Genomic DNA, 12,658 nt, shown 5'->3' with positions numbered 1-12,658 from the left:
AGTGAAAACAGAGTTGTTAACAGCATGACAATCTTTTAAAGAATAAGAAAAAGGAGAAAAAAAACATGCGCACCATATCTTTTTCTTTTTCTAATCACAAAGCTGTATTTTTGCTAAAAGTTTTGAACACCCCTACTTATAAGAACGCAATCATATTAATGTAACGCACGCCCAAACAATATAAGAAATAAAAACTTTCCAGCGTTTTTTTTATTAATTATTAATTGGACAATAAGATTAACATAATTAGGTTTACTCGATTTACATGGTTTCAAACGGTTGTCTGGCTAATTTTTTTTTTTTTTTTGTTTAAAATAATTTGTTTATATTCTACAATACAAACAGTATAAATAATGAATACACATAAAGATAAAAGTAGAGCTCGACGGAACAAATTTGATGATATTTCCGGCCCATGCCCACGACAAAGATGATGACAGAGGGATTTTGATAGAAAGTGCTGAATATAGAGGAGCTACACTCATCATTATAGCTCTTAATTCTCCCTCATGTAATGGAGAGTCAATAGTTAATTTTTTAGCAATCAATGATTGAATATTTAATAAAGTAAATTCCACGACTTTCTGAACCGGAGAAGTATTTTTATTTCTCTTATAAGCTCCAAATAATATATTTTCCTTCACTAAGTTAGAAGAAATATCTTTTGTCACACAGACATTGAATTGGATAAAATATTTAACTACTCTCAAAACGGAGCAATCATCAAAAGTGTGTAAAGTAGAGTTGAACATAAAAACGTAGTCTTTGCACGGATAATAAAATTTGATGTTATCAGTGGAAATTTGAAATTGTGCCGTACATTTGGTCCTGTCCAAAATTCCAGAAATTGATCAGAGAATTCATCGTTCTCATGAAGGAGAAAGATCAAGTAGTACCATATATTTATCTGACTTCACTTCCACGAATGAATTTTGGCAAAAAAGCTTAAAAACCATGGTTTTGAAGGAGTAAAATATTTAAGAGACCTCTCCAGAGGAAGACGAAATCTCCCACCCCAAAAGATAGATTCCAGTCTCAAGTCATGGTAACTTAAAATTTTATGATAGAGAGCAGTCTTCTCTAATAAAAACGGCTTTCTAAACTTATTAAGAAAAGGTGTTTTAGTCCTATTTTCGTGAATTATACCAATTGTTGAATCTGAATGATAAGTAGGCCTTCCTTTCCTAAAAATTCTCCAAATAGATGCTAGAAGTGGCGAAAAAACTTCCAAATTCCGATTAGTTCAGAGAGTTCCCCTTTGGATCCATTCATAATATTTAGAGAACGTGAAATTCACCCTCCAGTATCTCAAATATACTCCACAACCTTTTTATAACATTTTTGGAATTATACTAGATAAAAGGCAGATCCCACCGCCTAATTTATACTTTGGACGCATTAAAGCAGGGATATAATTTTTATGGAAGAGAGCCTTACACCATGCACCCTCTTACATTATTGCAGATTCTGGTAGAGAAGGAATGGAGGTAGCTCTGTATAATACTAGGCAAACAATTCTCAAATTACACAAATCAATGCGTTTTTGTAGAAATAAAAGACGCCATTTTTGGATCTGTTTGTTGACTATCATATTTAATTGTACCCAATAACCTCTTGATACCCCATTGGTTGACCATTCGATACCTAAGATGTTCACCTTCGGTACAACTCTGGAAGCTTCTATTATTGTAGAACTATCCGGCTTCCAAGATCCAAGGAGAAGGATAGATGTTTTTGTTAGATTCATTTCTAATCCAGAGAGTTGACCTTAAATTTGTTAAAAACAGTCTAAAGAAGTTTGATCCTATATGATGTTGAATTTCCGAATTGGCTTCAAGCATTGACGTTACATCATCAGCATATAGGTCAATTAGATATGGAGTCCCACAAAAAGAGACACCAAATCCCAAATACTTTTTCGAACTGGTCCTTGTTAGTTCATCGATGGCAGATATAAATACTTTTGTCTACATCTCTGTCTTAATTAAATGGGTTGACTCATTTTACCATCCAACGAAATTATAGAAGAGCCGTTAGGGAGTAAAGCTCTGATAGGACTAAAAAAACCGTTTGGGGAGTAACCTTTTAACAGATCTAATAATGTGGCAGTGACGTACAGAGTCAAATGCTTTGCAAAAATCAATTACAATCAATGCACCAAACTTGACACTCCGCTTAGGAGATTCAATTGTTGTAGCTATATTTCGTGAAATATCTGTAAAATTGTTGACAGATCTTGTCTTCTAAAATCTAATTATTAGCAAATTTAACTATTATACTTTTAACAAATATAAAATTAATATCAGTAAACATTTCCCCCTTATAGCATCTAGACAGAGTGGGAAAGCAATACTTGCAGTAGGCTCATTCCAAACCTAATCCATCACTCAAAAAAAACCACCACCATCTTCGATTTTTTTCAAATTCGGGCAACATTTTAATATTATTTTAAATTCCAAAATCCAAAATTTGATCATTTTGTGTCCTCCGGCTCAGGATTTAAGATTTCTAAAGTTTCGCCCTCGACGCCACCTACCCTACTTTGAAATTGTTTTACATCCAAATTTGCTTTATCTACGCAACTCTTTTAATCTCTAGTCTTTATATGGAATCTAATGCTCTCTACAGACTTCTTGTATATGTTTATGATATAATACAAATTAACATAAAAAAATTGAGTGAAATGGAAAATGAAGATGCTTCATTTTGTCATTTTGTTGGCTTATACAATAAAATACAACAAAAAGTTTAAACGATCATCCATTAAATAATTTTAAAAGTGAATAGATATCTGCAAGAACATTCAAAATACAATGATTAAAAATAAGGTATGTGGCGTCGAGCCAAAAGTATAGAAGCCTCTAAATCCTGAACCAGAGGAATAAAAGGCTGAAATTTTGAATTTTTGAGATTTTAACTACTACATATTAAATTATTTGCCAAATTTGATACAAAAATCAAAGAGGTACTCTGAAAAATGTCCTTTTTTTTTATTGATTGTCTTTGGAATGACATAGTAGTATGTAATAGCAATTTCATCCTCTCTATTTTTAAATACCTGGTTTCATTGCGCAACCAAACGACAGCTGAGACTGCAGAGCTCATTTAATTTAATTTTCAGAAATATTCAAAATAGAAATTATCCCCCACATTTTGAAAAATCAAAATCAATCTAAAGCATTGACGTACATCAAATGTACCAACAACATTCTACCCCATCCATCACTCTCTCTTTCCCCCTTCTCCTTGGTATGCACATACTTGAGGGTATTAAATCATTTGATAACAAAACGTGGACTCAAATTTGATCACTTTTCAAAAAAGAATCTGTGGTATTTTTAGATCAATCTTAATTTTTACTCCCTTTTTAAATGGAAAAATTCTTCCAATACATGTCATATGGTTTTGGTAAGGTCTAAAAAGACTGTAACCTATCATTCTGGTTCAAGGACCGGTCCTTATCGGTCTTTTATGGTAACTATAACAGTTGAAGTAACTAGCTACGTATTTCAATTGTTTAAGTTTTATCATAACCTATTTCAAAAAGACGAGATAGCTGAAGTTTAAAGAAGAAGATGTGTGGCTAGTTATTATTATATTATTACTACCATAATTGATGACGTCATTGATCTCCAATATGCATGTGTATACCTATAGATAATAGTTGAAAAACCGAAGTATAGCGGTAATAAACGCTTCATCAATAGAAAAAAACTATTTTAAAAACGGACATTTTATATATTACATTTATCATAATAACTCTGCCTAATGACGTCATCATAAAGAGAAAGATTTAGTTATTTGATAAATCAGCTGTGATTTTCTTGACTCCTCACTTTATTCTAATAAAATTGGGTATTCTTCAACCCTCGCTAGGATTTAAGAAAATACAAAAAAAGCTACCGATTAATTGCTCCTTAAGAACGTTAAATGGTAAAAAAGACTACTGAAGAAGGGGGGAGAGAGACAGATTAGGACATCAATATTAAAACTGATTCCACACTAACGTCATCATACATAGATTTCATTTGAAGGAAACGGTGTTTCATCATCGAAACATGGAATTAAATTAGACAAAAGCTCTTTTCGATTGCTTTCTAATTGAATTTTAGAAAGCTTGCAAAGTATGTATTTGTTAGGGATGCAAACGATAGGGTAGGTAACTTATAGGGACCGCTACATGTACATACATATATTTTTTTGTCAAGGAAGGATAGTTTATGTCGTTGTATGGGGTTGTTGTAGAGAAAATGCACAGTTTATAGATTAGAAAAGGAAAATGGTTTGTGCGTGTGCTCTTCTGGCTTTTTTTTAGTTGATCTTTAAATTAGGTTGCGACAACTTCTAAACATTTTTTTTTAATGTGTGGGTGTAGAAGTAATAACGGTGTGGTCTTGGTTTTATTCTAGAGGCAAAGTTCGAAAGCTTTTTTTTTCCTTTTTTTTTGTAAATATGTAGACCATATTTTAAATGAGACAGATTTTTTCTTTGGAAGCAATCAATATCGAATTTTTCTTGGTGACCAGTCCTGACCGAACTTATATAAAGTACCGAATTTATGAGTTGTAAAAATATGATTTCTCTAACAGGATTACGACACTAAGTAATCTCCACATAAACTATTTTGCCTAAGCACATTTTGCCTTACTATGTAAATAAATGAGGTTTATATGTTTTTATTGTATAATTTGGTTTGGAATTGATGTCACCTTTGAATTTTGTAATCAAAATATGTCATGTCTACTGCCATAAAAAACATTTTAATGGTTGTTTTCTGTTGGAAAAATGAGCCAAACAGTAATAAACATTACATATTTAGATTTACAAATTCAAGACAAAAATCAATTTCAATCAAAAATAAACAATAACGACGGAAAAACCTCATATAATATATACATTAAGGCAAAATGGATTCAAGGCAAATATCCTAAGGGAAAATTGTTTTGAAAGTACTCAACACCACAATTTACTTCATTTGACGTTGTTGTAGATCGTTGTTTACCATTTTTTTTTACCATTTTGAAACACAATTGACGTCATCAACAGTTCATCTATAGAATTGGTCTTGACCTGTTTGCTCTTTTGGACCAGTCCTTGTTTTGTAGTACTGACTTAGTTCGGTCTCCACTCCTGATTTATCGTGACAAACTGATCGTACAAACACACATTTGACGTTATTGTAGGTCGATATTCATCATTTTAAGAGACAACTGACGTCATCGACAATTAATCCATAAAATCGGTCTTAACTGAATTTTTAATGACAGTGAGCTAGACTAAATTTTTGTAAGGGACCGATCAACACCAAACTTCTTTAAAGAACCAAATTAGTTATGTCCTTCAATTTACAAATCAAAATATGTTTACTATTTCTCTCGATATGAAGAGTTCAGATATTTGTGCGATAAATTTTGAAAGATTAATGAGATAATCAGAAACAAAGACCCTGAACGTTTTATCTCCTTTATTTCTCACAAGTATATTTATTTATGTCTATTTTATTTGTTTTTCATTAATAAATCTTCCGAGGCTTACAAGGCGCTCTATCTTTTTTTTAACAAACTTTTTGAGAAAAATATTTTTAAATTTATGCGAAAAGTTAAAGCATGTATTATTATATTTTTTGTAAAACAAAAAAATATTAAAACGTAAAATATTGTATTAATATGTAGGGAAGACTGAATACAATTTTTTTTTCTTTTTTTTTGGGGATGTAGGCTATAAACTTATTTTGAGAAGGAATTAATGTATTCAATTTTTTATTGTTTTGCTATCTGTGGAAATTGTGTTCAGACTTTTGACGAAAATATTTTTCCCCAAGAACAATTTGCCGAACGTACATTTTACCCTAGGAGACTTTGGTCAGAAAAATCAATGAGTATAAAATCATAATTAATTGACCACTTCTGCATTTCAAATCGTTGTAGTCTTTATATATTAGTCAATGTACTAAAATGGTAAAGATTCCAACACCATATCACTGTTGTGTTTATATAATGATCAGTAATGAAAAAAAATATTTTTTAAAGAACACAAAATTAATTTGCCTTATATGACATTTATACCATCTATCATTTTAAATTGAATTCAAAACTACATTTGCATATATCAATGTACATTAAATATAATGGGCAATGATGTAGTCAATTTTTGAATGATTATGCCAAATATCTATTATATAATTTAATAATTATTATTGATTGTTTTGCTGTCCGTTAATACAATTTTGTAAAAGATCTAAACACTGTTTTTATAGAGAAATTTGAGATATTGTAACGTTCAGTAGAAAGAAGTCAGTTGCAACTGACTTTGTACTGTTCATTCTTCTATAGGGATATATCATTTCCAAAATTTGGACATTCAGTCCGTTTCGTCCTCCATTTGAAGGAAACATCCGAGTCGGATGCAAAAACTGTCCCATGGAACAATTTAAAAAAAATGACATTATCATCATCTTCTATCATTTAAAAAAAAAAACCTTTTATAGACTTTCATTAATAATGACAAAATATTTAACCTTAATATTAAAGGCCCGTCCAAATTGAACGTTCGAGGCGTCCATAAATGACGTCTTTATTATATATATCGACTGGTGACGCCCTTATAAATCCATCTTCTATTTTATAAGAAGGCTAATTTCGACCTTAATTAGGGCTATATGATGAATGATGACCAAAATATTAACATTTTTTTAAGATACTAAAAATGGTGGAAATACATACAAATTTCATTACAGATTTTTGCAAACCTGAGTTGATACGACAACGTAATTACATGCACTCATATTTAATTTGCCCAGTACTACAGGAATTGAGTATGGAGTGAGTATTAATGTATATGAGTCATGTCTTTGAACGCAGGAGTGGCTTTTCTGCTTGGTAATCTGGTAAATCTGAATATACAGTAGATATAAGTGTCATTCCTTGTTGGACTCGGATTAGAATTAGGATCGACATAAGAGTGACATAAAAGGCCTATGCCCTTGCTAGATATAAGTAATATACGGGGTTGATTGTATCTAGTTTTACCCTTTATTTAAATTTTAATAAATCGTAAATTTATTTGTCGAATTTTCTTCAAAACTCCGTGAAAGAAAGGTTTTGTGACTCAAGGTTCCTTATGTAAAGTTTCAACTCAATTAAAAAGAAAACAAACGAGTACGGTAAAACTTAGCAGACAAGGAGTGAAATTTTAGAAAAAAAAATCCAGCTGGGAACATGTTATTGGGCCTTATGGACAACACAGGCGAAGTCTAGCCTCCTTTTATTTATTTATTTCTTTTTTGGAGGGAACGGAGCGGCTCAATACAGAAGCTTTCATCCAACTTCTGGATAAGAAAGTGCTTCCCTTGGGTCAGTGAAAATTTTGAAGACAATTTTGTTTACCTCAAGACCGACAGGCCTCAACATGTGACCGCCCAAATCTCACTACGCGAACCCCTTGGACTACTCTATCCATGCACTCCCGGAGGAGAAGGTGTATGTTACTTCTCACAGTAGTGTACAGTTTCAAGAGGCTTCCATCAAGAAGGAGTGGCCCAAGCTTAAGTCTGACTTCATTGTCAAGGCCTGTAAGGGATTTAAGACTTGTATTGAGGGATTATTGGTGCTGAGAGCTCACATATTGAATTAAAGTTGTACCAACTAACAGATGATTTTTGAAACTAAATTTCCTCATAAAACCTCTTGTTTAAATTATAAATAATCAAATGTGTACTACTAGATCAGATCAACCCTGTAATAAACGTCATAACAGCTAAGCTGCTTTTATCCCTAACACTTTTCTAATTGTCAGTGGGACCACGTTTACTTTCTGTCTATTTGACTTTTTACATGCCGGAGGGACATATATTATTCTTTATTGAGTTTAACAGTTGAAAGATATTTAAAAATGCCCAAATTTGTGGATTTCTGTAATGGTTCAATTTGCTTCTTCATTACAGGGAGGAATTTTTCGAATCTGTTCGGAGACAAAGCGTACTTAAAGGATGTTCAAACATTGCACACATCCTTGCCATTTGTACCCAGGATGAACCTATTTGTGTACTCTCAGAATATTTGGATTTGGGTGACTTGCGTCAATTCCTTAAAACGCGAAGATATTCAGTCAGTTCCTCACCAGAGTAAGTATATCATTATAATCTTATCAGATTTATGTTTTTGAATGCATATCCTATAATTAATTATCTCTTTTTTTTTCAGTTCAAGTACATTGCTTTACATTGCTGCACAAATCAGTTCGGGTATGAAATACTTGGAGAAGTTGGGCTATGTACATCGGGATTTAGCTGCAAGGTAAACTGACTCCCTCAGATTTTTATCTATCATTTATCTAACATATATTTCTCTAAAAAATATGAATATAACTGAATCTATTTTGTTGTATTTGGCAACCTAAACAAGGGTTTTTTTTTCTTTTTTAAAGTTGTTTTCATTACAGCTGTAAAATTTTCTAAATACTCGTGAATAGTGGTTTTTTAGTCCTTATTTATTCAGTACAGTACAGTCTTAAGTCCTTAAGGCTGTCGGTCCTTCAGATTATCAGTACTGCAGCTAGTTATAAAAAGAAAAAATACAGTTGAGTGACGAAATTAAGGACATAAATTTGTAAGTTTTTAGCACTGATATTCAAGATGGAACTGGGCCGGAGCGAGACTGAACGCCCGCCACGGGACTGCAGTCTTCACTCCTAAATAAGGATCAAAACAACAATAGTCGTAAGTAGTGTTGTGCGGATCCATATTTAGAACCGTGCACTTGTCGGTCCTTAAAGAAGGTAAAATCCATTCATCGTGACGTCTCTGAGGGTGTTTTTCCTTTTTTTAATTATTTTTTTATAGTATAGAATAAATTATTTTACTAAGTAATAATATAATATACTCGTATAATATTAAAAAATATAATATTGTTTACAAGATATATGCAATCATCTTTAAAAATATTTAGTACATCTTATTTGGCTTAATAAAACATTGATAATTTGATGAAAAATTACAAGGACCAATAGTTAAGGACTAGTCCAAAGGACTGGACTGAACTCTACCGAATATATAAGGAACGATATGTCAACACTCATGATGCAAGAGTAGACGATCACGTAGGCATCACGACGATTATTTGGACAATTTTTACACCCCTATTAATCATTATTCTTTACTTTTTTTTTAAATATGTAAACATAAAGTGTAAACACAAAGTTGATTGGTCAATAATGTGGATATTAAGGCTGATGAGTTGTAAGTAGAAGTCCTTGTTAGACTTGGAGTAGAATGTAGGATCTACATTCGAGTGATTCCTTACCTATATCATTTGCTAGATATCGAGTAGGGGTTGTGTTTATTTCCTTAATCTCACAGTGCCTTGCATCTAATTTAATCACATTGAAATAAAGTATCGAGGATTGGCGAAACCAATTAATTTTAGAATATTTATATTACTTACGGTCCAATTAAATTAAAGTCAATGTGTTATTAGTGTGGCCTGCAGGACAGTATATTCATTGCATTTTGGCTCACCTCCATAAGCTGTTGAGAACCCCTGCTCTCTTTATTAGAGTACTTTATAATGAAATGAATTTTGTTTTCCAATTAGTTGTCAGAATGTTGGATCAGTCTTTTTTTATATTTGTCCCATCTTTTTAACCATTTAACGGTCCTAAGGACCGATACGTTGGCCTTTTAATCCAACGTCATAGCTATTCTTCACCCATAGTTAGGATTTAATTATATGAAAGAGAAGAAAAAATTAAATAATAGCTAAAACGTATCATAATAAGTTCTGTCCACGCCTGTACTTAAAACTTAATTGATAAATCATGTCTCTTGAAAGAGGCTATGTTGAATTGCTGAAAGGTCATACTCAGTAACTACGTCATTTCAGCTTTGGTAGGTACTAAAAAGTACTGCTAAGGACTGTTTCTAGGACTAACAAACTTTGTTTAAGATCGAAGTGTTACGACTGAAGTATTTTTTTTTTGTTGTGAGTAGAAAAAACAGTATCTGAACACCTTAAATGTTAAAATCCTTGGAAATGTTGAGAGATCATCATGAATTATTGTTGTGAATAGATGACAATAATACATGGGCTGAAAAGTCCCGGGCTTAACAAAGAAAATATGTTGTTGTTTTTTTCTCGCTCGAAATTGGCTTTTAATTCATTATTATCCCTCATTTTGTATTCGCTTCATGGAGCGGTGTCTCCATAACACTTTTCATGCCATTGTGTACCTTAAACGCTATTGGTTCGCATCAAGAAGCAGAGTCAAATCATAGCACGATTTTTGTTTTATGTTTTTTTTGATCCATTGTCTTGGAAATAAAAAAATAGCATCATACTCTGCCGAATAACTCAGAAACTAAATAACAGATTGTCATGAAATTTTGACAGAGGTTGTCTTGTGAAGGTTGCTACACACTGAAAATGAGATGAATTAAAAAAAAATAGAGCCCCATCTATGTTTCAAGCCTCTTACTTTTCAGGCGTTGTGTTATCCCTTCTACAAGCTGATTAATATGCTCAAGGGGTTGATTTTACTACTAGTCAACCTCGTTCTCCGACCCCTACATCAGATCACTTTCATGTCTATAGAGCATATTGTAAGAAAACACATTCCTTTATAAGATGAGATTTTTGAAACAAAAGATTATTGTTATTATTATTATTACATCTAATATGTTTCTAGCTAGCTACAAAATCTCTTGAATATGTAATTTGTTTTTATTTCTTAGTCATCCATTCCCCTCAACCCTGTTTAAAAAGGGGTGTCTTTGAATTTTATTACATATTTTCCTCCTGATCCTTTGTACAACATCAAAGGGATGTTATGTTCCTTCTTCTCCTTCCTCTCTTCTTTTTATGTGAGGGAAGAAGAAGAAGAAAGCATATGACAACCCTTAGAAATACTGTAGAATGTACATCATCCCCTTCCTAATCCTACAAGTTATACTAGTAACTACTTGTCTTATTAATGGACTCATTCCTATTGATTCAATGAAATGGATAGCTCTATGAGAGGCCCTACACCACGTGATGCTAATCTTGAGCATTTTGGGCATGTTAAAAAACCCAACCGAAAATCAACATGTTAACGCTCACAATTTGAAGAATCCTTTCGAGGAGAGCAGGCTTAGCTGTGATAAAGTTCCATTAGATTAGCTCCAAGCAGCTGTGATGAAGGGATAAGTTGATAAACAAGAATATAGGCAACCCATATCGATCTTCCATTCTACTCCGAGTAGAACAAGGATTTACAATTATAACTCTCCAACAAATTCTCGATGAAGTTCACTACTGAGGAGTTGAATATCAAATAAAGGGTGATTCAAAACGAGGGGTTTTGGATTGTTGAAATAAAACACATAAAATATTATGTTATGGTCAAAACTTTATTATGAACCGAAAAAAACAATCATTTATAATTATTTCTAGAAAATAATCCCCTTCATATGTTGGCCGCAACTGCCCTTTAAATGGTTCATTCTTTTATGCCAGCTTTCGATGACGCATTGTGACCGGAATCTCACGAATAACTCGCTCAATATTTGCTTCCAATGCTTCAATCGTTCCTAGTTTATCCACATATACTTTTCCTTTTACGTAGCCTCAAAGAAAAAAGTCCAAAGGCGTAATATCACACGCTATGGGTGGCCAATTCACCGGGCCAAAACATGAAATTGATTGCTCACCAAAATGATGTCCCAATAAGTCCATTGTTACTCGCGCTGTGTGGCAAGTGGCACCGTCTTCTTGTAGCCAAATATCGTTTAAACCCAAATCTTTCTTCAATTTGCGCCAGGTTGTTGCATACGACAAGCCAAGTTGTTGAGTGCGGCGGCGAATCGATTTTTCACGAGATTCGGCTACGCCCGCAATATTTTCTACGCTGCGAGCTGTACGTGGCCTACCAGACGATGGAACATCCCAGCAAGTTGCTGCCCCTTCAAATTTTACGATTATTCTGCGAATTGTGGATTCTGAAGGTCGATGATGTGGACCATAAGTTGGGCGTAATTTGCAAAAAGCTTCTTTCACAGAACGCTGATTTTCATAGTACAATTGAACAAGTTGTACACGTTGTTGTGGCGTATATCTTTCGATGAAGAATTGTAGAACAATACTGAGTAAAAATGACGTATGAATTTAACAGAACTCGCACGCGCCTGTCAAAAAATCCCTACTCGAAAAAAACCGCTCGTTTTGAATCACCCTTTACAATAGCGTAGCAAAATAAAATTCATTCGTCAGATTACCAATTCTAAAAAACCGGGCGAGCCATAAAATGCAGACTATTTTAATCACTGCATATAATCCCCAAACAAATCAATAGTGTTCCTCTCCGTCAATCTTGAGTACACACACACTCGTGATTGCAATTTATGCATCGATATTCTCTCCTCCAGAAGGAAGGAGCCATAGTAACAGCTTAAGAAAATAAAGAAACCCGTATTGAGTAACAATTGGAGCGTATGCTCATGAAAGACAGAGAGTAAGAATAAGGGCTTGCTCAGGATTGGTGTGTGGTGATGAAAATTGTGTGTATTTTGGGCATGTTATAGAAAGAAAGTGAAAATCAACATTATAACCCTTACAATTAAAACAATATTTTGGAGGAGAACAACTTAGCTATCATGACGTTTCATGAGATCAGATACAAGAATCCC

The 12,658-nt window shown here is 33.1% G+C and overlaps 1 protein-coding gene across 1 annotated transcript in view; it reads left to right on the top strand.

Moving 5' to 3' along the window:
- LOC121123971 (discoidin domain-containing receptor 2) overlaps positions 1-12,658 on the top strand; it is a 73,804-nt gene that overhangs the window by 42,329 nt on the left and 18,817 nt on the right. Inside the window, exons 9-10 of the mRNA XM_040719058.2 lie at positions 7,943-8,122; positions 8,202-8,294. Coding sequence (XP_040574992.1) covers positions 7,943-8,122; positions 8,202-8,294 — 273 coding nt within the window. The remainder of the gene's footprint in view (positions 1-7,942; positions 8,123-8,201; positions 8,295-12,658) is intronic.

The sequence above is a fragment of the Lepeophtheirus salmonis genome, chromosome 9 (assembly GCF_016086655.4).
Source record: "Lepeophtheirus salmonis chromosome 9, UVic_Lsal_1.4, whole genome shotgun sequence".
NCBI lineage: Eukaryota > Metazoa > Arthropoda > Copepoda > Siphonostomatoida > Caligidae > Lepeophtheirus > Lepeophtheirus salmonis.
Note: the sequence above shows the minus strand (reverse complement) of the source record. Positions and strands in the feature narration are given on the sequence as shown.